Genomic DNA, 25,040 nt, shown 5'->3' on the forward strand with positions numbered 1-25,040 from the left:
GTGGATAACATATCCTACTCAGCCTCATTCAATAATTGTTAAATATCACACCCGGGGAAGAAGGCAATAATTTTCAGTCAAGATTCCACTCTACTCGATATTTCCAGACCCCGCTGGAAATATGAAGCAGTGCTCAAAATAAGCGATCGTCCGAGACGACTAGAAAGTTTATTAGGCGACCAGTTTTTGGTAAAACGAAAAGCCTGGTTGCCCGAGGAAAAAATAACGGACAACGCAGCCAAATATAGAAAATGCCACACCCGATCTACTTACTCGTCGGCTTTCTATTGTCAATGTCCTATAGTGTGATGTTAAAAAGAATTGCTTTGCCGCAGCTGAGCATTTTTGTACCTTTCTAGAACATTATCAGACAGCCAATATCACCAACAAGTAGGCAATGGATCGAAGACGCCATTTTTAAAACGCCAAAACCCAGACTTCCGCGAAAAAAACACTTGCGCACACTAAAGAACTATGGGATATTCAAGCTCGATTGCCATGTGAGGCGTGCCTTTAATTAATTAATCGCGGTGGGTTTCCCGATGGACATGCATCCAAGGCTTTATCAGGGCAACCAAATTCATGGATTTGGTTGCCCGGTTTTTAAAACAAGAACAACCTGGATTTTTCTTAACCCTTTCACTGCCTAGGGCTCCCCCATTGACGAGTAAAATCGTCTGGCGTTAGACAGTAAAATCTTTCTGTCAAATTGCATTTTTGGCGGTGAAAGGGTTAACTGGGGACATAGTTTTTGAGCGAATCTCGATGTTGTTAACCCATTTACTGCCGAGGGCTCCCCCATTGACGAGTAAAATCGTCTGGCGTTAGACAGAGTAAAATCTTCTGGCGTTAGACAGTAAAATCTTTCTGTCAAATTGCATTTTTGGCGGTGAAAGGGTTAACTGGGGACATAGTTTTTGAGCGAATCTCGATGTTGTTAACCCATTTACTGCCGAGGGCTCCCCCATTGACGAGTAAAATCGTCTGGCGTTAGACAGAGTAAAATCTTCTGGCGTTAGACAGTAAAATCTTTCTGTAAAATTGCATTTTTGGCGGTGAAAGGGTTAACTGGGGACATAGTTTTCGAGCGAATCTCGATGTTGTTAACCCTTTTTTTAACCCTAATCTCGATGTTGTTAATTTCGAGCACTGCTCAAGTACAGAATGGGTAGGCAGCTAATATGAAAATTAAGGTAAATTAACCAGCGTCAGCCCTTCACCAGGGCAAATGCAATGAAGGTCTAGCAATCGAAACGTCAGTTCACAAATCTTTCTTGCGATAGATAATTTTTTTTGTCGTCAACTCGGTTGGTAAAGCCCAATTTTCGCCTTTCAATCCCCACCAACACAGCACCAAAGTTTCTTAAAACTAGCCCCTTTATTAGTATGGGTAATCAAATGGTGTCGAGTGGATTTATAATGGTAATAGGACTGAGTGGAGTTTGGTCAGAAATCATACGTGTGATTTCATACCAAAATTGCACGACACGAAGTTCAATTACCACTTTATTACATCAATTTAGAAATCACTCAAATACCCAATATCAAAAATACCATAATACTCTTTGTTTGTCCCTCCAAAATTTTGCATAACCATTGTTCTTATTTCTCTTGGGACTTACATGGTTCCAAGAGAAACTGGAAACAATGGGCGTTTTCCATTTACAGGAAATTTCGGTGGAAATTTCCATTGGGTCAAAAACGTGTTCCATTTAACTCAGGTCCGTTCGCCGCCCAGTGATTGCGATTTTACGCGCCAAAGTCTAAAAATGTGGCCGTGAATAGCCTGGAAGTGGTAAGACCTTTCAAAAGTTGTAAATGGAACACACATTTCCATCGGAAAGTTTCCAACGGGAAAACAGGACGACCTTTTCAGAAGTTCCGTTTATTCCGGAAATTTTCCAGTGGAACGAACCAAAAACGTGTTCCATTTACATCCCAACCAGAATTTCCGGAATTTCTTGGTAAATGGAAAAGGCCCAATGCTTATGCAAAATTTTGGAGGGACAAGCAAAGAGTATTATGGTATTTTTTATATTGGCTAATAATTATTTAAACCTTAAAATACACGATTTTAGTACCAATATTTTATTGATCCAGTTGGGAACAAAAGTTGCAAAATTCACCACACAATGGTTTTCTTTGTCTTTCATTTTCCTGCAATTTGAATTGTTACCTTAAACAAGCTTTGGAATCTGATTGGCTGTTTTGTTTTAGTGTTCCTTTCTTATTGGCAGGGGAAATGGTGCGATTCAGAACAAAAAATAGTGCCACTTGGGAATAGAAATTGTACTGCTGAGAGTCAATCAGATTGCATGGATCACCAGTGATTTCTAAATGGATGTAAAAAAGGGAATAATTTCACGCGAGTGGACAAAACGCAAGTGAAAAAATACGCACAGAAGACTCTATGCACAAACACACCACTTAGCAGGGGAGTGACAGGCAAGACTTTACCGACACAGAAAAAAATAAATAAAATAAAATAACGGAAAAATATTACCCATTTTCCAACTGGGATTGTCATACTGGCAAACCAGTAATTAAGCTGAGATTTGCGCCAAAATTAAGGAGTAATTTGTTACCCCTGTTATTAGGGAGAGAATATTCTGAGCAACTGATTACCAGACAGACCTGCTGAAATGGTTGTGCGCATGCGTGATGTGTTGGCCACACCGGATTGGTGTGTTTTTTCTGTTGTATTTACAAATTACGCGACACTGGTATCTTTTGGTGATCCATCTTCCCACACGCTTGCCGTGGGAGAACGGCTGTGCTGTTCCCAACCCAGCTTACCACATTTACTGTTTGGAGCTGCCACTTAGAGGGGTGTCTAAGACACCCACCTGGTATGTTAGCTACGCCATGCTGATGAGACCCAGCAAAGCCGAAACAGCTGTGAGATTGTGGCTAATTGGCTTTTTTGTGTATTTTTGGGTCCTGTCCTAAGTATTCGTGACCTGCCAGGAGGAAACGGCGTGGACCCAGCCCTAAATTGAGTGCGTGCAATGTCTTGTCCTAATAGTCTGTTGGCGAACTTCCCTGAGGAGATTTACCGTTATGTTGGCTCGTCGGTTGTCTTACCACAGTTGCTGGAGGCTGTTGACCAAGAAAAGCTCGTGGCTGTTCAGTTACCGCGTTGTGGTCTTGTCGCTTGACTTTTAAGGACTCTTTCAGTGAAACGTCTATTCGTGTGTCACATGCAGATGCGAAAGTTCGCTCCATCCATTTTCGAGATTTTCCTGCAGAAGTATCGGACGATGATGTCTCCACTTTCTTTAGTTCTTTTGGTGAAGTCCTTTCTGTTAAGCGTAGTACATTCGATGGCTTTCCCGCGCTCTACAATGGCAACCGTGTTGTGAAGATATCCTTGGACAATGAAGTGCCGTATTTTGTTCGTGTTCATGATTTTCTTTGTCGCGCGTGGTATGCTGGTCAGGCCCCTCCTGGCAGTGTTCTGTCTGCTGTAAGTTTGGTCATCGTGCCTCAGACTGCCTTCTCTCTGGTCTGTGCCGGCGTTGTCATCAGCCAGGTCATTTGGCTAGGGAGTGTAGGCAGGCCTATAGGGTTCTGTTCATCCGGGCACAGAAGTTCTTGTTGGTGGTCCTCTCGCTCGTCAGAATGCGAGATTCCGCCTGCTCGCAGGCACGACCCGTCCGAGTCCTCTGCCTTCCCAAGTGAACTTTGTGTTTGTTTTTCTCTAGAGAGACCTTTTTCGAGTTTGTACTTTATTTTTTGTTATGATGATTGTAAATAGGAATTTTTTATCTTATGAATAAAGGAGTTTGTGTTTTTCATGAAAAAAAAAAGCTGACCATGGCTGCTAATTTACCAGATGAAATGGTTGTGCGCATGCGTGATGTGTTGGCCACTCCGGGTTGGGGTTTGTGTCACCTTGCTTTTTCTGTTGTACTGATTTTTTAGCATCCTACCTATTTCTATTTCTATTTTGAATACCCGCTCATCTGGATAATTTAGATAATAGCGTAACAGGAGCCCATGACCAGGTGCGAACAACTCCAACACGGCAATTTTACAGACCAATCTACTTTTAGACTACCTTTTCCGCAGAAAAACAAAGACAGTTTTCCGGTTCGGTGACGCCATTACGTCCAGTTAGTGTTTCTTGTGATTGAGTGTTCATCGGATTCCTGCGGGAGTCTCATTTGCGAATAATTTTTAAGAAAAATCGGTCTGTGGAAACACCGTGACAGGAATATAGCCAGGGTTGTTGTTCGCTCCTAGTCATGGGCTACAGACCGAAATTGATGGGAAACAGCCAAATGAGAGAGATTGATACTTCCGGATAATGGATCTCCGATCCAAGGAAAACCTCTCAGGGTATAATTTTTGGAGGTATCCAGCACTGCCCAATATGTCAATGCCAATATGGTTTCTTTTCAAGCTTTTTTTTTGCCCAAAAGAAAGGATATAAAGGTTACCTTACTGTTAACGGTGCGAGAATTGACATTTGGTGAGGGGGGAATCAATTGTCAGTAGTTTGTATGTACAACGTGCGTTTCAAAGGATGTCTTGGAACTGAGAGGAGTCAAGCCTTTCAAGCAAAAAGGTAAAAGAAAATAACAATAATGATATAATAAAATCCTCAACTTTGACCTTCTGACATGCAAGTAGCATCGATGCAAGGATTTGAAACTGTTTAGTCTGTCCTGTTCGCCCCATGTGAAGGAATCAGGAATCCAGCAAATGCGAAGCCGTGGAATCCTGAATCCATTGTATGGAATCCAGAATCCACGGATTTCGGTGAAATCCAGGATCCATTTCGGTGGAAACCGTGAGTTTGGAATCGGGAATCCACGGGCCGGGATCTGGAATCCCAGGGCCACCATTCCTTTACATAGAGCGAGTCCTGTGCAAAGCAGTGGTTTAATATATTCTTGATTACAGTTGTGTTTACTTTCGATTCTTTTCGTAATATTTCAAATGTAAAACCATTTGGCGTAGTCGGTCGTAGTAACCATGCAGCGAAATGAAATTCAAATGGTAGAAAAGCTGAATTTTTGTCGTCGTGAAAGACTTTGTTCAAGTTTATACATCACAAGTCAAAACTTGTAGAAGTTTTCCAATACAAGAAGACTAAATAAAATGGACTTTCTCTTAACATTTATTACCCAGTTTTAGTCTTTAGTCAATCAAATGACAATTTAACAGACTGATAAAGAGGTCTCGGTTTGTTGTGTTCTTCGAAACGAAACCACTTATCAGTGATGGATTTGTTTTTTCTCAGTTTTGAGTGTTTTTAGAATAGCATTGATTTAAACAACGAAAATTATGACGTGCTAGATTTTTAATTTTAATTCTATGTACACGAGAGTGAGATACACCTTATGAGGCCGCAGATTAAACAAAATCGCAAGGCGATCGTGTTTCCTTGGTTGGCCACAAGTTAAGCAAGTCTTTTAACATGCTTTAGAAAAAAATCAGACAAGCGCGCATGCAGCATCATACCAAATAGTTTTTTTTCATAACATGCTTGCAATACAAGCAGGTAAATGCAATGTGAATTCCTGGATCGGACTACACGTAAGATACTGAGCTTTTCGTTGGCGTATTCATTGTGCCAGCTAGTAATTCTGTTGGTTTTTTTTTTAATCCCTATGTTCAGATGTTCTCTATCAAGATTCTTTCTAGTCATCCCCTTTTTTTCTTTAAACAAAACCACTATGATGTCCCTTGTTGTAAAAAAATTCGGAAAGTCTCATTCCCAGATCTCTCTCGTTCCGTTCATCTTTCCCTTCAGTGGAGTCAAAAAGAGATGCTGGGAACTAGGCTCTTCTTCATCCACGATAAAAAAAGGACCTCGAACCAACGATTAATGATCAGCATCGAGTGAAAAAAAAAATTTGGTGAGCCTAAATAGACATTGCACACGCTTAGGCTTGCTTTTGCAAGGGAAGTATCAAACTGTCAAGTTGTTTTCAAAACCAGTGGGTGATGAAAGATAAAAGAAAAATGATCTAAAAATAAAAGGACATTTATCCTGGAAGACTCAGTAGCCAAAAATATTCAAATGTACAGACAGTTCAAGATGCTTGTCGCATTGAAAAAAGAAAAATGAAAATAAAACATTTATTGAATTACGCAGTTGAGATTTTGGAACAATGGCGTAGGTTATCGCTTAGATTTTAACTAAGTAAGAGACGTTAATCGAGCTGTTATAGGATTACAGATTGGTTTTGGTCAAACAGAGATCCTTTGTAATGGACTAATATGTTGTTACATGCTGTAAGGCGGACCGAAGAGCTCTTCTCCGACGCCGGGGATCAATGGTGCCGACTGCACCCTGGCAGTAAACGAAATTGTAGTGAAATCTAATGCAATACGAGGTAAGATGATATACTTTTCCATTTTCACAAGTTTATCGTTGAAATCTCCAAAGCCAAGCACACGATACACTTTTAAGTCCTTTTTTTCGGTTCGCGCTTTTGAAGAATTTGGACTTATGTTCTGGGAGTTTGTGTGTGGGAAGGGAGGTTAAAGGTCCCGGAAAATGAGAAGGGTCGAGAAGAGAGGCGATATTGAGAAGTTTCGTGGAGCGTGTGAGTTGATGTGTAGTGAGGTTATGAGATAAAATAAGATATAACCTGGTAAACTGCAAGGTATTGCTTTTAGTTAACACCCTAAGGGCTTCAAAATGTAGAGGTCCAATGTGAGAATTGGAAGATAACTGTGCTTTTCATTCTTACAATTATAGAGGCTAATTTATAAACTGAAGGATCAACAGGCACTTGCAAACAACTCTCTCCAGTCACTTGCATGGCAGCACGCCACGGTTATAGATGGCATGCTTCAGATGTTTTGCCGTTTTCAAAAGCCGGAATGGGGTGAAACCGCATGTTACCTCGGCGCGTTTCATTATAATATTTTTAGTTGTGATATGTTGTTTTCGCAAAAGCTGCAACAAAAAAATAAACGCCCACTATAGTCGGTATCATGACCTTTGCTTCAACTGCAAGTGTATGAAACAAGCAATTTAATCACGAGGCAGGCTTGAGTCATGCTTGTTACAATCGTGAACATTTCCTTGCTATTCCGGACAAATGATGTGTGATGTGTGAAAAATTACTGCTGTTTTAAGCGCTAAGAGCTCGCAAAACTGCTTTTCTAATCTTCATAAAATGTATTAGGATTTATAATGGAAAATTCTCAACTTCACAAAATTGCGGATAGAACAAAGAAACCATTGGAGAGTATTTAAAGAAGATCCAGAAATGTAAGGAGCGCAGAACACGTGTTCATTTTTCTTCAATAAACATAATACACCAAGCTGTGCACGAGGTTCTCGGGGGACTTCACATGCCTTCCGAGAATATTGATATCATTTGGAATCAATCATGTAGTTTCTGGTTTCGGTTAAGTTAGTTGGATACCAATGATTCAGAGTTAATCGTATACTTTGTGGAAAGGTTGGGACTATGTTCGCATTTCTATTTTAACGGCTGTGGCAACGTGACGACGGCATGTAATGGCTTATACTGATGCCAATCCGCCATGTTCATTATGGTATTCGTTTTGTTAGATCATTTTCATAATTTAACTGAACACCATAAGTAATTGTTAAGAACCATCCTCAAATACTGGAGGGTGTTTTACCCCAAGTATAATCAGGGTCTCTCTCATTTTTAGGCACCCTCATCTCATGTCCCAGCATGTCCGGTCCCTGATACTAATTTGACCACAGTCATCCTCTGAAGTCGTGTTGAAGTCTTCTTTCTCATGATTTTATCGCTAAATCTCCCTTGAACTTCATATCGCGCCACTCGTACCCTCGTTTGAAACACAAAGCGCAGTCTTTGACTAATCTCTTTTTCATAAGAGATTTCTTGCCTCCCAACTAGATTAGCTTTTTAATTATTTTCACAGTCGGAGTGGGTTGAGTTTTGTACCTTCCTTAAGTTGTGCTTCTCTCTTTATAATTAATGTATTTACGTGCTGCACAACTAAATTAGTATTTTTTGCAAATTTCTCTCTGTATCAAATACCCGATTTTCTATTAGTCATTGCACAATAAAAATCTTACCCTTTTTAAAGTCAATTAAGTAGATATCGCGTGTAGGTCAGAGGCCGAACATATCAATGCTAAACACACTTTTTTCCCCGAGCATTAATCTAGTTGAAATCATATATTTTCGATTGATGAATCAATTCTTAGCCTGATCCCTTCTAAAAGGGTTAGGTATCATTGCTCAGCTTCCGACCAGCTAATACTTAAAAAATGACATCTGATAAAAAAAAAATCTTGTTTATTATGTCATTGGTTATTATGTCACATATCTAAAAAAATTTCCGGCTGAATCTCACCCGATCCATAACATCCACTGGAAGAGTACTGACTTTGACCATGCAGGTTTCCTAACTTAAGTGCTGAGTAGGAAAAAGCGTTTAGCATAGAGGTGCAGCCGTGTTCAGACACAGAACTCCCCATGTGCCATGCCCATGACCCCACCCGCAAACACAAGGATTTCGAACACCTACAATGGCGATTCGATGGGGCAGAGTTCGCTTGTGGAGCAGGGGTGGCGCAGTGTTTCGTTCCCCGGGTACTCCGGTTTTCCCCTCTCCTCAAAAAACCGACATTTGATTTGATTTGTTCTGATTTCAGTTGATTTGCAGACTCCTCAATTCAGCAGTGGAGCACTCGTACTCGGCTAAATAGCCTTGAGATTTAAATAAAGTGATTATTATCATCATTATTTGGTTGATATCTTTCAGTGAGAAGATAAACACGAAAAAAAAAAAAAGTCAACCTGCACCATGCGTTACAATTTCATAAGTGCTTGTCTGGTCTTGGTATTGTTTTTTGAACCAATCGAGTTGCTTTATTTAGCTCTCGTTTTACGTCTCATCACACATAAGCTCTGCCGCAACAAAATGAAACAGAAACGACGCTTTTTTGCAGGTTTGATAAACGGGATAAATAACTTTTAATGCATTTAGAAAGTGAAGTTTGCATTGCAAATGATACTCGAGAAAAGTTTCAAGTTCTTGCACTCCGGAAGTGACTACTCACCAAACCGTTGGAAATCAATTATGAAAATACCATGTGGTCTTCACAGTAACTAGCCAGAAAACCACAAAATTAAAAGGATGAGCTACTTTTACAGCAAAAGGCTGCAAATGTAGCGCTTAAAGAAAATAGGCAGTGTGACCTTATCACGGATGAATAGAAAAGATTGGAAATGAGGTAGATGACCATGACTGGCAAGATCCATTTGACTGATGTTTGCAAGATTTACCAAAACAGCTGACTCACTACAACCATATTTAACCGCATAGTCACTGCAAAGTTCAACTTCCTCACAGGAAACTGTCAAGATGGCGGCTACTTAAAAGACTCAAAACAATTGCGCATAACCTTTAAAGGATTTCTCTCGATACTATGACGTTATAATCATTTCCTTTCTCCTGGAGGAAAGACTTTGTTGCCGGCTCTGAGTTTTGGTTAGAACCGATTTTACCCTGAGTGGTGAAACTGTCTTCTGCTAATCCCATAATTTTAAAGACTTTCCGGCTTCCGGCTTATGTTTCCTCACTCCCACAGGTAGAGCTCTGGAACAAAATTAACACTGTTTCCTTAAAATCATGGGCCAATTGACACTAATAGTGTAGGATCGATGCGCCTAAGCTATAATTGTCACATTATCCTCCATATTTCAAGTGAAAGGAATCAGTGTGGCCGGAGGGAGAAAAAAGACAGTTAAAAGTGGTGAAAAAAATATTTAACGGTATATTATGCAACTTGAGTTATGATTGACTATCAACAATTTCCTGCCCCGTACGTGAGCAAATTGATATAAAACACCGTTTTATGTTTTTTTTTTTTTGAGCGCGCGCAACGAAGTCAACGTTTGATTTGGGGCATAAGACACGCAATAACTTAAAGGAACGGAGTATGTAGACTACACTTCCTGTCATAAAGACCAACCAAAATGAAAAGAGAAATTGTTGAGTCATTATAAGAGATCCAAGAAATAGGGAAGCTGTTTCACAAAAGAAAAGAAAAATGACAAAGAGCAGTTGAAACTGATAATCATTGGGCATGAGCTCATAACTGAATTGCAACTTCAGAAATTGTTGATTGGCAATTTTACAACTTACAGGTTTCAGAATATATCGATCTTATATGAAACATGGTCTTAAGGGAAGCACAAAGGTAGTAACGTGTAAAGTTTTACGTTTGTTTTCAGGCAAAAGGCACGAAACAAAAGAAATACCTGGATCTCATCGCCTTACGGTGAAGTGTGAAATCATTCATAGGGAAACTCTGATAACAAGTGTGGACTGTGGCACTAAAATGCTTTTACGATGTCTTAATACCATGCTTCAGTAATACTACAGAATTTTTTCTCTCTAATAAATTTGTGCAAATCATTTTTATTCTAAACTGGTCAACAGGCCAAGTCTTTATGTGATTAGGCCGAGACCACGAACAGGAGAAAACATGCAATGCCGTCACTACCACTCAGCAGCCTACTGGGCTGACACTGAGACGAAAAAAGAACTGAATTGGTTCCGTTATCAAGAAAGACCAATTAGCATTTCTCTCTCTCTCTCTCTCCATCGGTGCTCTTTTTGTACTGTATTAGCTCCGCTTGACCAGAAAGCAAAAAATTGAGCCAAGGTGTAGCACTTCATTTAACGACTCCCAGAACGCTTGCGGTTGCCTGAATTACAATTATTATGAAATCTGATTTCTTCTTTTCTTCAGACTCAAAGCTTTTGATGCACGGAAAAAGAGGTATGGAATCCCTCATTCCCAATTCTCCTGTGCCTTAAATTTCTCACAAAAGATACTACAGTACAGTGCACTCATTGTACTAAAATCAATGCAATGCCTTGGTTCAAAGGTTTATGAAAAAGAAAGATTAATCTATTGTACTGACAAGGACAAACTAGGGAACTTTTAGAGACCAAGCCGCTGTACAAATGAATCGGCTCGGACCATTAAAAAAGTTGCGGCCGCTTTTAAGTTCAAATTAAATTTCCAACCACGAAGAATCCATTCAGCACGCTTGTATAGGTTTTCCTTACAGGGTTTCTTTTGTTGCAAACTTAGACTTGTCCTGTCCTTTAAAATTATCGCGCAAAGTTCGGGCTGTGTTCTTTATTCCGTACAGGAGTGCTCTGGCGTGTGCATAGCAACCACTTGAAACAAAAATAAGCATTAGACCTGCTATACCCAAGGGGATTGTTAACAATAGATACCACAGCATTTAAAGAACAAGAAAATTAAAAATAACAATAAAAAAGGTATGGGTTTTGCGTAAACCATTTCTTTGTTCATTTGCTGCAATTCAGCCGTATGCTCATGCAGTGGCTTTTATGATAATGATGTAGGCCTCAGGATTTAACTGCAGGATACAAACGCCTTTGTCAAGCATGGGCAAGGTAAGCGAAGTGGTTACGGATAGTGCGACTTTAACTTTGAGTTGTAGACCGCTACTGAAGAATTCACTGTCGCCTTACAGAGTCACGTTTCCTTGCTTCTTGTAAAGCGCAGCATGACCTCGTGGAACAAGTGTTTTAAGACGCATCGGATAGAGACATCTCTCTACCAAACTCAGTTCTCGACTGAGTTCTTGTATGGACTGAACTCAGTCGGTTTTACGCTATCGAAGGACGCGTAAAATGCCTTATTTTAAGACACTAACGCCTCTAAATGCAGAGAAGGCCATTATGCTTGATCCATAGCGAATGAGTTAAGTATTCCCTGCGGACGACTTTAAGTGAAGGTCAAAGGCAAAAGCGCTTTTTCAGGCTGACTAAGCAATTAACAGACCTGGTAAGAGAACTTCCCGAAAAGTAACGGAATTTTAATGGTAACTTGTCAAGGTACTGGGTAATCAGCTTTGCATCATCATAACACAACATTGTGTATTCTGCTGGTCATATGCATTTTAATCTGTGTTTTTAGGCGAAAAATGATCATATTACATCAGATGTAACGGAAGTCACTATTGACAGTCTTTGTGTCGGGTTTAATCCTTCGCCTGCGGTGCTAGATAATTTCCTAGTCCCTGTGGCGTAATAAAACGTCCTTTACAACAAAAATCAACATCGAGAGCCACAACAACTTGTTAATTTTAAACACAGATTGCTTAAACCAAAGAAGAGCGCAATTTGAAGAAACAATTTTCTCTTCGGTGGCCCGCATGTGTAGGATTTGCTGTATAAAAATAAATGATTGAACTTGATAACGTGCTCTCGGCGCAAAGTCTCTCATTGGAAAACGTGTCCTTCTGGACTCTTGAGCTGACGGATAGGTGTCATTCAATCAGTAAAAAGATATTTCTAGCATTCGGTATTTCCCTACATTGGCGTTTTTCTTATTGGCTCCTTGCAGTAAATATCCTAATTTTTTTAGTACTATATTACCATCTCTAATTGGTCAACTTTGTTTATTTGTTCTAAGGTGATCCTCGATTGGCCGATTCTCCTGTTTCTTTCACCCTGATCCCTGTCATCTTAACCGGTTTATCTTAAATAAGCTGTGAAACCTTTGTTCCCTCGTGGGACTAGGAGTGGCTTGTCTAATAAAAAGAAAAGAGATCATTGCTGGCATTTTTGATGTGGTCGCCCCTTGGATCCTCAACGCGAAATGAGATCCTGGCTCTTCGTGTTGTTGGCCACTGGAGCTTTTGCGGGTACGTAATTCATACTCTCCTACTGCATAACGGTTTTTGAAACGCTGTCTGTGCTTTTTAGAGGGATCACGGTATTTTTTTGGCTACAAACAAGCCGAAAATTTCTGAAGTCAGTGTGCTTATCAAAATGATGCAAATTTTCCGATTAAGTCATGATGTCACCTCGAAGTTGTGCTGTGGTTGTCTTGTTTAGCACGACCTTGATCTTGATTTGACAAGACTAAATTGTCGACTTGAAACCAACCGTAAAACCTAAAGCTTGCAATGGCTTGCTCAATTTTTCATATTTTCCATCTTGACGGCTTGATAATTATATTGAAGCATGATAATAAGTCATGCATGATTAACGATGTTCTTTGTTTCTGCTTCTCCTGGAAGCGTTTGATTTTCAAAGATCCCAGACGGCATATGAAAACTTTCTGTCTCTTTTGGCAGATAGACTCAAATTCTCTATTTGAGTGCGCCAAACATGATCCTGGGGGAGTGGATTATGCCGTCTCTGAAAATGTTTGAAAACAAGAAAATTTTCAGCTTGTACATGTGTTAAAACAGTTCACTCTAGTCGATTCTATAAAGATACGATGCATTCGGAAACGTTTGCGTCTTCACGTCAATTGAATTATCGAGACCCGGTGCGCGATCTCCAAGGCGGTCTTATCTACGGGTTGATCTTGTATTGTCGTTTATTCTTGATGTTTGTGTGCAAAAATTGTCCCTTAATCCATGGTAAAACATCAACAAAATGAGTATATTTTTGTTGTAGCGCCGTTGTCCTGGAATACAGAGAGATCGCCGCAATGTGATAAGAGTAAGTACTCTCCGAGACTCGGGGAATTATTATTTTATGTTACGTAAATGCGAAACGGATAAATATTGAATTGTATGGTATTTCATATGTGCACGGAGATCTTCTCTATCTCGGACGGCTTCTAAGCTTGGGAGCAGCACGTTAGTCTGTACCATTTTACACCATTCTTCGTGGCTTTGTCAAAGTTAACAAATTTAGATGTCTCCGAAGAAAAATGTCCCAAAGATTTTGACCCAAGCCGAAGGAAATCCAAATCTCATCCGGACACAGTCTGCTATTCTTCCCAGATGGAGAAACGTCACACAAACCTGCCCCTTGATTTTTTTAAGAAGAAATGTTCTCACTGTTTAAATCAACCATTATAAATGTCAGTTTTTGCGTTTTTGTTAGACAAGGGATTGTCACGGGTTTGAAAAACAACGAGATATCTGCATCAGCGAATTCCGGAAATTGGTATCCTAGGATTTCCCGGGGATTCATTGACAGCTTCAAAGAATGAAGCAATGTGATTGGTTTAAGGCACGTGGGTTGTGAAGCGCGGGAGGTCAGACAATCCCTGACCCTGCTCTAAAATATATTTTTTTTCTTACAGAGTTAGACAGATTTCATTATTTGAAAGAGTTTCCCTACAACTATGAAGGCGAAACGATCAGTAGAGTAGCAGGAGCGTCATCAGCTCGTTCAGGGCTGAAAATTCGCGCAAGATGTGTCGTCAAGCCTGTTGCACCGTGCCAACATGTCTTGAAGGTAAGAGTAAAATATACACAAGCACTTTTGCGCGCGCTTAAAATTTAACATGACATGTTGCGAGATGAAATGATACAATTTCCATGTGTTTTTCGATTTTCAGTTCATGCTTTTTTATTATTAAAGCACGAATCAAACCAACCCTCCCATCAAGACCACCTTACTTGCTGACCCATGGTTCTTTAGTTCTCAATGCGACTGTAAATATTTTCATTTGCTCGGCGGTGCACTTGAAAAAAATTACCTTGAGATCATGTTGACAGTTTTTTTTTCTCTTTTCGTGCCATGAGAAGCGTTTTTAATTCCGATTTCAGTAAGTATTTCATTTATGCACCTTCTTAGTTGCCCTTTCACAGGTTTAGCTGGTATTGGTGGCGTCATTCTTTCCGGTTTTAACCTTGTTTCTGGGAGATTTTCTCCAAAATGCGACGTCAAGAAATGACACTGCTAATCTACAGACATGTATCCAGTGTCAAAGCGAGACGAACCGCAGAGGCGTGTTCGGAAACCATCGGTAGAATAAATGGTTGTTTACTTTAGTTCTAACTCTGTGAATACCTCGTAGAAATTAAACTAGTAGTTTAATGGAGTGCGGTCGATACCAATTCAGGATAAAACAGACAAGCGTGGAACTGTGTTGAATGTCTTCTCAATCCCAGGCCCTATATCCTATGATATCATTCGCCCCTGCAAAATTTGCGGGGATGCCAAATGTGTGTCTCAAGATCGGTCGTCCCAAAAAATCTAGATTTGGACTCGATTAGGATGCATGCTCGTACGTAATTATTCTGCATCGACATCGTTATTTTGATAGATGGTTTACTATCATTTTAAAAGGATTTTCAGTTTTCCATTCGCTGCTATCTTCTTGTGATCGAAATTGACAGATTAAATTTCGCTTACATCATGTACGTGCTAGGTGACGGGGTTGTATTAAGTAACTACCTTTATTAAAAAAAATCAATATATCCGGCTTGACCTCCAATGTTGAACTTTTACAGAATTTACGTCAAACTTAAGAAGGGAGAGAAACGATTACTGTCTTCTCTTTTAAAAACAATTTTTTTTACAATTTTTTTTTCAAAATGCAAGTTTCAAGAAAAATTATGCTTTCAAAATGATGACACCAAGGAAGATAAAAACAAAAACCTTCATAGGTCGGATACATGGTTCCCAACACACTCCAGCCAGATAAAGAGGGGTCCGTAAAATCTATCATAAGCACTTCTTCTAGCCATGGTTAAAGAAAGCCTTCTAAAACACATTTCATAGAGGTTATGTGGAAAATTTTCAGTTGTGCTTGTGAAAGCGAGAGCCATGAGACCTTTCGTTAATCCACTGGAAACCAAGCGTATTTCCGATTTGCATTGGCTCAAAATCAAAATGTTTCCTGTTTTTAGTAGCCGCGTTGATACAGAACTTTTGTGCGTCTGGATCTTAGAGTTATAAATTTCAGCAAAAATGTCCGATTAAATTGCAAAGATTACACCTTGAACATTCGAAGTTCAAATGCTTTTCCTGAGACGTTTTTTTTAACCAAGCCATGTTAACGCTTTAATTATTTTTTTCTTAAAAACACACACTGGTTCCCGCCCACCTCCTCTCCCATGCTCTGCCCTGAGTTCCCACGTTCCCCATGTTCCACCCGTGGGCATGCCTATCTTCCTCCTATGGTATTCCCCTAAGTTCCCCCTATCAGCGGCACCCAGCGAGAGTATAGTTCAAAACCACTTAAACATAGCATTGTTAAACGTATTTTATTATTTAAACGGTAGATACAGGCATGTTTTTATCCCCTAAAAATTTTTCATTTGTTCGGATTTCCTAGCTTTAACTCTAGTGATCCCAAAATTATGGTGATCAAAACTTACCCTTTCGAAAATTTCAGCCAAAAAAAGGCTCCCGAAATTCTAGGTGACCTTTTTAGGGTAAGAATCCGTTAAAATGGGCAATTATACCATCCTAGGACAGGCAGGCAAGCAAGAAATTTTACAACAAATGTTCCGAAAATTCTAGATCTCAGATCGTCTTCCGAACAGATATTTTCCGAAATTTGACGTTGGGTGCCCCTGCCCTATGTGCTGTCCGTAGGTTTTTCATACCTCACATTTTCTCAGTGCTTACTATAACGTTCGTGCCTTCACCTACGAATAGTGCTTCTTATGCTCTGACTACAAAGGGACCCCATGGGAGCAGCTGCATAGTGTTCATGTAATCATGTTCATGAATCATGTTCATGGTTCCCTAGTTCTGAATAAGGGGCCTTTCTCAATACCTATATCAATACTTATATCAATCGTCTGGCTTTTTCGTTGTAGCCATAACTATGTGAACTGCCATCTTCATTGGATTTATGAAATAAGATTTATTTTTCCGTTTCCCGCACGTTCCCTTGCCAAGACCTAGCCTGATACCCTTTTCAGCTTCCTCGACGCAGAGCTTTCTTAAGCAGTTGGGTACAAAGTCCACGGAGACCTTTCTTCGGTTTGTAGCGTTTTTGTTGTGCAATCCAAAGTGATCTGTCATGGAATGCCAGTTTGGTTATTTGCACACCGTAAATATGTAAATACAAATCAATGCCGTAACCCCAAAAGCATCTCAAGTGCAAAGTTCAAATTTGATCAATTTTGGGTGAGTTTTGGCTACCTTTAAACTACCAGAGCACGGGAATGCAAAAGATATTGTGCGAGTCCAGAGGCAGTCTACCGGAGTTCTTAACATCCGAATGCACGAGATGAAATAAAATCAGCCTAGATCTCTTTTTTGAAACTTCCACTATTGAACCATTATTCTCGGAGTCTATTCAAACAAGAATATTTAGATTTTGGTGCGACATATATAGGTACTCATTTTCATCCAAGATGGAGTGGTTACAGATAAAAGTGAAGTGTGCGGATAACATCACGAAACAGCAGTCCAAAGTCCTTTAACTTCAAACAGATCACTTTTCGGCCTCCAGGTTGCCACATAAAATAAGGATTTACCAGAAAAATGATAGCCCAGTTTTGCACTCAAAAACGAAACGTGCTGGTACCCAAATAAACCGGAACCTGTTCGTCATACCGCAATCATTGCAAATTTTCTCAGGATTTTGCTGACGTTTCTCTCAATAACTACTTTCCCGTGAAGACAGCAGGCGATTCCACAGACCCCCGCAAAAGGATAACCCCGTATCGAGTTCAAGCACTTCCGGTGTTTCCTGAAAAAGCATATACTGTCAAACCCGTGTTGTCTTTTTCTCTCAATTTCAAGGTTAGGGGGTGCTGGGCCTTTCAACAACGATTTAATCTGAGATGAAAATAATATGGGTTCACGCAAACTTTTCTCCGTTTTCATTTATACAGACCAAACAAAATTCGGCCTATTAAAGAAAAGACGATGTTTTAGCCTTAACCGCGTGATAAATGCAGACGATGCCTTCCTGTAACCGGGGCTTGATAGGTCCAAGGGCAAGACTAAGTTTTTAAGTGCTTTGTTATCAAATGTACCGGAAATAACATTCTTAGAGGCTTTACGAGTCACCGAAATTTTTTCAAAAATAACGGTTTTGTGGAAAGGAAATAAAAATCGACGAATGGAATAATTTGCACAAAATTTGTGTTAAATCAATAATTCCTCGTTACCGGGCTACCCGCGATCACCATGATCTCTCCGTTCGGATTTTTTTCAGCAAAAGCATTTAATTAAGACTTTTCCGTGGTTACCTGCTGGTAATCCGCATAATAACACTGATAACAACCAAAAATAGCCTTGTAAAAGTGGATATACATTTTCTAAAAAGAAAAAAATATGTGCAACGATCGCTAGCTCTGCAGACACGTACAAAACAAAGCGATAAAGAAAACAAGGCAACATTTATCGAAAAACACGGCAAGGAAACAGACTAAACAAGTAGGCCCTTAATGTTGACAACGTGGCTAAATTGCATGACTTTAAAACGGACTACGTGCCTGTGTTTTTTAACCTAGATGAAGTGGTCTCCCAGTGGCGATTGATGGATATTGATACTTTCAAGAGATGTCTCATCTCGCGAGGTATATCCTCTGAGGAGTGTGTGGGGGAATTGCCAAAACAATTTATGTAAGAGTAAAAAAATAATCGTGCAACCGGCTCAGACAGAATGAAAAATATTCATGCAAAAACCAAAACGCCGCTTAAAATGTTCGAATTTACCAATGACAGAATTAAAAATAAGAGCAGAAATGGATTTATCACTGGGTTGATATGGTAAATTGACCACCGTAAAGAAATTTGAAAGGTGACGTTTCGAGCGTTAGCCCCTCGTCAGAGCGAATGGGTCATTTCGCTCATGAGTCAGTTCGCTATGACGAAGGGCTGACCCAGTTGATAAACCCATTTCTGTGTTTTACTTCCGCACAGCCGCACCACCACATTTTCGTTAGAAACGAAACCCTTTATTCATCTAGAAGTAAGAGCATTTTAAACATTCTAAGGTTATGTAATAGACTAATTTTGAGAGGATTGAAATTGAACAATAGTACAAAAATCATGGAACTCAGTGTTTAACCACCATTCTGTGTGTGGCTCGTAATCAGTGACTCTTTTTACGGATTATACAGCAATGCATGAAAAAAATGGTAAAGTGGCCGAAGGAGATAAAAATGTGTCTTTTCTCTGCATTATTCTGGGTTGTTGCAGTGCACCAAAATCGCACCAAAATCACTGAGATCCTCAGGGTTCTATCTTGGGTATTTGAGGGCTCGAAGCTTCTACCCTCAAAATGCTCAGCTTCCCCCCAAAAAATATTGTTATCATTACAGTATATAAGTTACTTTATTGGAAAAATCATCCAGCCACCAAAAGGACTACTGTCTAAGGACACTATATGACATGGAATATGGAGTATTACAAACTGCTTGCATCACAGCAGGCTCGGTTATAGTGCTGTACATTCTGTTTATGAGTTGAATAGCGACAGCATTTACAAATCTGTGACCAGAAAACTACGGAAAGGAGTCGCTGATGTACACATCATCAGAATGTGATCATGACTAAAATGAAGTAAAATACCACCGTAACATTTCAAAATTGTGTCTTCGAATGTACCAGATTGCATCTCAGCGCATATTCATCTTAAAAAATTTCCAGGGAGTTATGCCCCAGTACTGGTCCCTAGGAAACTCGTGGCGTTCGGGCATTCGGGACTCCTCCCCCAAACAATAAATCCTAGATAGAATCCTGGACTTGACATCACCAATACAGAAAGTATCCTAAACATTCTTAAAAGCTAACCTTAGGCCTAATTAGGCCTAAACAAAAGTTTTTAGGCCTAAGATGTTTAGGATACTTTCTGTATTGGTGAAACAATGACCCGCAACCCGTGACCTGCGACCTGAGACCTGCAAATTAGACCCAGCTGGTTTCAAAATTACTGAGAATGTGCAGAGGAGCCGAAAGTCCGTGTTTCGCAGATTTCCTGATTTGGCTGTGGCCAGAGACCGTGTTCTTGGCGCTGACCAAAAGCAAAGTAGACTCTGGAATGATTGAAACCATATCACCAAGCATTCACTACACACACGCAATGTTATAAATGTTGCACTTACCCTTCGAATGAACACAGCGTTTTTCATGAAGACTGTACATTAAAGACAGTTGAACTGCGGAAAGAATGTTAAGGTTCTTTCAGATCGTCGCAGCTAACATAGCTGCGCTTAGCAAGTACATAACTTTAGCAGTAATAAAAGGAAAGCCTGAAACATTGAGCCCAATGACCTCTGTGATATCGGTGCATTGCTTTATGAATTGAGCTATCAAGCCAATTGGGAGCTGGTCATCAGTCCAAACAGCAGCCACAAAACCGTTTAAGCCACCTGAATCTTTCAGGTGTCAAAAAGAGACAATTGGTTAAATCGTTGAGATAAGTGTGCGGCTGACTTCTCGTTTTCGTCTTTAACCCCCACTGCAAATGTACATCTCTTTCAAAAAACCAGATTTCTTTCGAATTCTTTCTAACACTATCTCCCATTTGTTGTTTTCCTCCACAGCTCGACACAGTTGAGCTCTGGGAAGCCCAGAGCAAGAACCCAGGTCCCTTGAGGTACCGTCTATCCCAGGGAACCACAGCTTTTGCTGAAGAGCTTGAAGCTCGAGAACTTGTATTCAGAACAGACCGTGGGCTCATAACTGAGCTCCTTGCAGATCCAAGAGAGCCACTCAATGCCTTGAATGTTAAGAGGGGCATCCTTAGCGCACTACAAGTACAGTTCGTGGATAGAAATGTCACTCTCGTAGAGGTATGATCTTTGCATTGAAATTAATTATATACCTTAAATTAAATGATAATTGATCACTTTGCCTGGAGGGACTTTCGTGGACAGATCAAACAACCAAATGAACATGACAGATTACAGTATCTCAACTGAGAGGAGAGGTCCAGTTTGTTGTCAGGCGGGTCTTAAGCCCCAGATCTTCGAAGATCTTACCTCCTGGCCACTTTGTCTTCCTGACTTAACTGGAGAAAATCAAAAAATTCTGAAAAGAAAACCAGTTCCACATGTCAGTACCGTAGGATTTACTAGTCCCAGCAAAAGAGACTGAGATAAATCTTGTTGCTTTCGTTTTAAACTGTCCCACATGTAATTTTAATGAACGCACTGGATGAGCAAATTACTTTCATTATCTCAGTTGATTCTACCAAATTCTCATTCTTAAAACCTCATTGGCGCATCCCCATTGTTTCTTTTGAAGCTACTTCCGTCCAGACATTTACTTTAATAATTATGTAGGCTGAGTTTCCAAGGTCTATCTTTTCAACAAATTATGGAAAATTTTCACAGTACTCTATATTTTTACAAAAAAGCTTCAACAAAAAATTCCAATCATCTCACTTCTCTCTGTTTACAGGATGATGTTGTTGGCAAATGTAAAGTGCGGTATGGAATTAAATCGCGTCATCTTAGCGGACGACCCAAGGTTATGTACAAGACGCGGAATCTGACAGAGTGTAGCGACCGTGCACAGACCGACATTGGGATTCATGTGCATTCGTACGAAGAGAAGGTAAGACGGAAATAGAGCGGGTCCAAAAATGCTTGTGTGTGATCGTTCAGTCTTCGGCTTTTTCTCTAATTCTAGTGAGATGTGCAAGACAAAAAGAGCACGCGAAAATTGACTCCCTTGTTTCGCGTTTTCACAAAGGGGGTAATTTTCACGCCATACAAGGGAATTCTCGTATACTCTGAATTTCTAGTAAAAATGTGTATAGCTTTAATGTTTTTTTCCTTGAATCAGATTTTCAAGATCTGATTTTTTGTTGCTTTTTGGGTGTTGTTTTAAAAAAATTCAAAATTATAGAATGCAAATATTTCCAGTCCAGTCATATCTGAGTCGGCATATGCTTCACTTAAGCATGCGTGTAAGCACTCTCATTCAGCCAGTCACGACAAGAATAAACTAAGAGACACCAACAAATATTTCTGTGATCTGTGTTTTCTCAACAGCCTTTGAGCTTGCTTAGCTCCCATAGCACATGTAAACTATATCTGACTGCAAAAACCCGCACACAGAAAGTCATATGTGAAGAGCAGCATCTCTTTAGGCCCTTCTCTGCAGGGTACAAAAACGCATCAGGAGCCATGACAACCACAAGGTGAGAGAAACTATTGACAAGCAGGCAGGGGCACCCCAATGCAGAGCATCGTACGATGTAAGGTTTTTTACTATACTTTGTAGTAGCAATTTGTATTCTCGACAGGTTTGCTACTATGGTTTAAAACTGAGTTTCAAAAATAAGATTTTAAAAAACGTTTCGACACCCCTGCCTAGCGGCTTCATAAGGGCTGACTTAGAGCTGTAACAGGTGCTCTTCTAGATCCTGCTGATTAGCGTCCTCTTATTTTTCAATAAGATGAAAATATGTGTCAGGTAAAAGGCCATCAGCTTCACGATGGCACGGAATCTGTTCTCTCATTGACCAAGAATCCATTGATGAATTATTGGAATCAGGGCAAGCCACAGATAAGTGATATATTTTCGAGAAAATTATTCACTAATATGACTTCAGATGAGCACACTGAGCGATGTCCAAGTGAATGTGTTCTCTTTAAACACATGGACCACTTTTGTAATGGCGGCTAAATAAAATATTATTTTGTTTTCATGCTAATAAGCCTTTTCTGGCCTCGCTACAACAAGCAAATTTCAAAAGAATATTTGTTTCCAAAGATCTTGATATTAGCAGGCAAGTCAGAACTTAAAATAAGACGACAAAACTTTTACGTTTATGACATGTTTCTACAGAAACTTCTGTCATCTTCAGTTGATGAATGTACAAAGCGTTAGAAGTTGAATTTATTAGTAGGAAATAGTGCTAATTATGCTTGCCTAGTAACAACGAAATGTACATAAAACGTGACAACGAGAGAATTAAAAGGATAGTTTTGTCTCAAGATAAGGGCATGAGTATGTCTAATTAAAATAAATACAAAAGAATTTAAAGGTGGTTGCCATTTATGAAAGTGTTCTACATGTATACAACAATCGATTTCCTTCTTTTTTTCTTTGATATCCTCATTTCAACTGGGGTAAGTCAGCTTTGAGCTTAACAGGGCATTAAGTTTTCTGAATATTCAAATAAACCATCAAGTAAGGGGAGCAGGGATGGTGCAGTGATGGCGCAGTGATTGCGCAGTGATGGCACACTGGTGAAAGCACTCGCCTCCCACCCATATGGCCTGGGTTCGAATCCCAGACTCAGCGTCATATGTGGGTTGAGTTTGTTAGTTCTCTACTCTGCACGGAGAGGTTTTTCTCCGGGTACTCAGGTTTTCCCCTCTCCGCAAAAACCAGTATTTGATTTGAGTTAATCTCGTTAGTGTCCCCAAGTAGTGCTCTTGTGCTAAATCCATTGACACTTTAATAAAGTTGTTATTTAATAATTTTTGTTTCCCTTCAGGCAAGTTTTGGAATTACAGTCCATCAAGGAATCAGAGTCAGAATCAATCTCTATCGGTATGTTGTTGAGTGTCTACAATGAACTAGAAAGAACCTATGATTGGATGCTTTATATCTTGAATAGGCCTCTTGCAAGAACTTTCCCTTACAAATATCTTTCAAGGCCTCGAAATAATATGAGAAAAGTAAGGATTTCTTTGTAGAGACTACATCATCAGAAGAACTCTACAAAAATACTTTTCGGAATGGTCTTCGGACAAGTCAACCGAGGGCATTTTGATTTTTCATCCTCTTTTGCTTTAAGTAATAAGCCATTTCTGAGTTCTTGTCTGCCACCTCTTCAAAGCGAGTCTAAGTGCGAAGTTTTTCTTATGAAAATTAGTTTCATTCACATGTAAGGTAGAACTAATTACCATCGCAAAAACTTTGCACTTACGGTAGACTCGCTTTGAAGAGGAGGCAGACATGAACTCGGAAATGGCCTATTTGCTTCAACTTAGCTTTTAAGGCAATTTTACTGTCACACAAGTAAAATGTAGTTAATGGATCGTGAGGCTATTATTCTTTGTAACCCTTTCGTGGCAGCTCTGTTTTCAATATAGTGAGATTGTCCTGTCTAGTTGCCAAGGTCAGCAAACAAAATTCACGACATTGTTGTCGCTAGCAGGCTAGTACGATACACGGCATTGGCGTAATACTAAGTTCGCTTGTAGTACAGCTCTTTTGATTGGCTATGCCAGCAGACATTTGTCTGGCTTTAAAAACATACATTTAAGAAAACTATTTAGAGGTCACTTATGTTGTTGTTTTCAGCAAAGTTAGCAATCAACATATGATTGTGGTTTACGATTATTTCCCTCCCTCCCTTTGGATTCGAGGTTGGGGCCTTGTTATATGCATTTCAATAAACTCGGGTCACTCCAGTGTGGTGCGGTTAAGTCTGCGCAGCGACTTCCCCCAAGCTTCTTGGCTGGGTTGCCTTTTTAATATCGCCAGCTAATTGATACTCTTATCCGATCCAGCACGTGCTGTTTTGTATTCAGCTTGTAATGTGAGGCTCCTTTGTCACACAATCACCGCAAGTCGCACAGGCTAACATCGAACGCAATGCAGTCCTCCAAAAAACAAGCATATAATTGTCTTTTTGGTTATGGTAAATAGCTGCAAGAATTTGCATTAGAAATCTATTGTTTTTTTTATATATATGCTTGGTTTTATCCCGACGCGCACACGTTTTTTAAGCTCTAAACTCGTTTATTAACATCAACTGGAGTCTTATCTCATATCTAGTAGCTAGCACACAAACATAAGGAACAGAGACATAAAGTTTTTTTGTCTTGAAACAGAGCAAATTGGCACTGGGTTAGTAATTCAACCTTTTGTTTTTTGTCCTCAGAGGGACTTCGCCCTGTTTCTCTGAAGTTTGGGCATGAGCAGCCACAGTCTAATGAGGACGGCATCAGAGATGCATTTTACCTCGTCACCCGGTTAAGTAAAGATTCACATAAAAATACCAAGCCAGACTCCGCTCAGCACTTCTCAGAACTTGTTTTCAGCATCCGTAAGTTAAGCACGGAAGCTATGGAAAAACTCTGGCAAAAAGTTCATCAAGAGGAGGACCCAAAGATGCTGTAAGTAGCGTATCTATAAATGACGTGCTTATCATGTATAAAAATAGGTAATAAGGATGCTTTCTTTAAATCCTCCCCCTGGAGTATAATCTGGCGCGCATGTCAGATTTTAGAATCTGTATAGTGGGATGCAATGAGTTCATTGCACGTTACTCTAAGCTGATACGAATCAAAGGAGACGAAAAAAGACCTCAAAGGATTAAAGTGCCATAACAAACTAGGTCTCAAAATGGTGTGGCATTCTTAGCAGTGCCAGAGCACTCCAAACAAAACACT

The 25,040-nt window shown here is 39.9% G+C and overlaps 1 protein-coding gene and 1 long non-coding RNA gene across 4 annotated transcripts in view; one reads left to right on the forward strand and one right to left on the reverse strand.

Annotated features, from left to right (window-relative positions):
• Nucleotides 1–25,040, reverse strand: part of LOC138023517 (uncharacterized) — a 38,096-nt gene that overhangs the window by 12,033 nt on the left and 1,023 nt on the right. The window contains exons 1-2 of one of the 2 annotated variants that reach the window (XR_011126704.1): nt 19,954–20,211; nt 19,785–19,838 (exon numbers count right to left, since the gene is read on the reverse strand). This is a non-coding gene — a long non-coding RNA (uncharacterized lncRNA). Of the gene's footprint in view, nt 1–18,203; nt 19,839–19,953; nt 20,212–20,663; nt 20,713–25,040 lie in introns of those variants that run through there. The other variant, XR_011126703.1, reaches the window with a different exon arrangement.
• The window catches only part of LOC138023515 (uncharacterized), a 43,919-nt gene continuing 25,115 nt past the window's right edge, over nt 6,237–25,040 (forward strand). Inside the window, exons 1-9 of one of the 2 annotated variants that reach the window (XM_068870518.1) lie at nt 6,237–6,347; nt 12,434–12,665; nt 13,429–13,473; nt 14,066–14,220; nt 20,226–20,474; nt 21,085–21,240; nt 21,681–21,829; nt 23,135–23,190; nt 24,530–24,764. In XM_068870518.1, coding sequence (XP_068726619.1) covers nt 12,620–12,665; nt 13,429–13,473; nt 14,066–14,220; nt 20,226–20,474; nt 21,085–21,240; nt 21,681–21,829; nt 23,135–23,190; nt 24,530–24,764 — 1,091 coding nt within the window. In that variant the 5' untranslated portion in view covers nt 6,237–6,347; nt 12,434–12,619. Of the gene's footprint in view, nt 6,348–11,265; nt 11,410–12,433; nt 12,666–13,428; nt 13,474–14,065; nt 14,221–20,225; nt 20,475–21,084; nt 21,241–21,680; nt 21,830–23,134; nt 23,191–24,529; nt 24,765–25,040 lie in introns of those variants that run through there. The other variant, XM_068870517.1, reaches the window with a different exon arrangement.

This window comes from Montipora capricornis, chromosome 11 (assembly GCF_036669925.1).
Source record: "Montipora capricornis isolate CH-2021 chromosome 11, ASM3666992v2, whole genome shotgun sequence".
NCBI lineage: Eukaryota > Metazoa > Cnidaria > Anthozoa > Scleractinia > Acroporidae > Montipora > Montipora capricornis.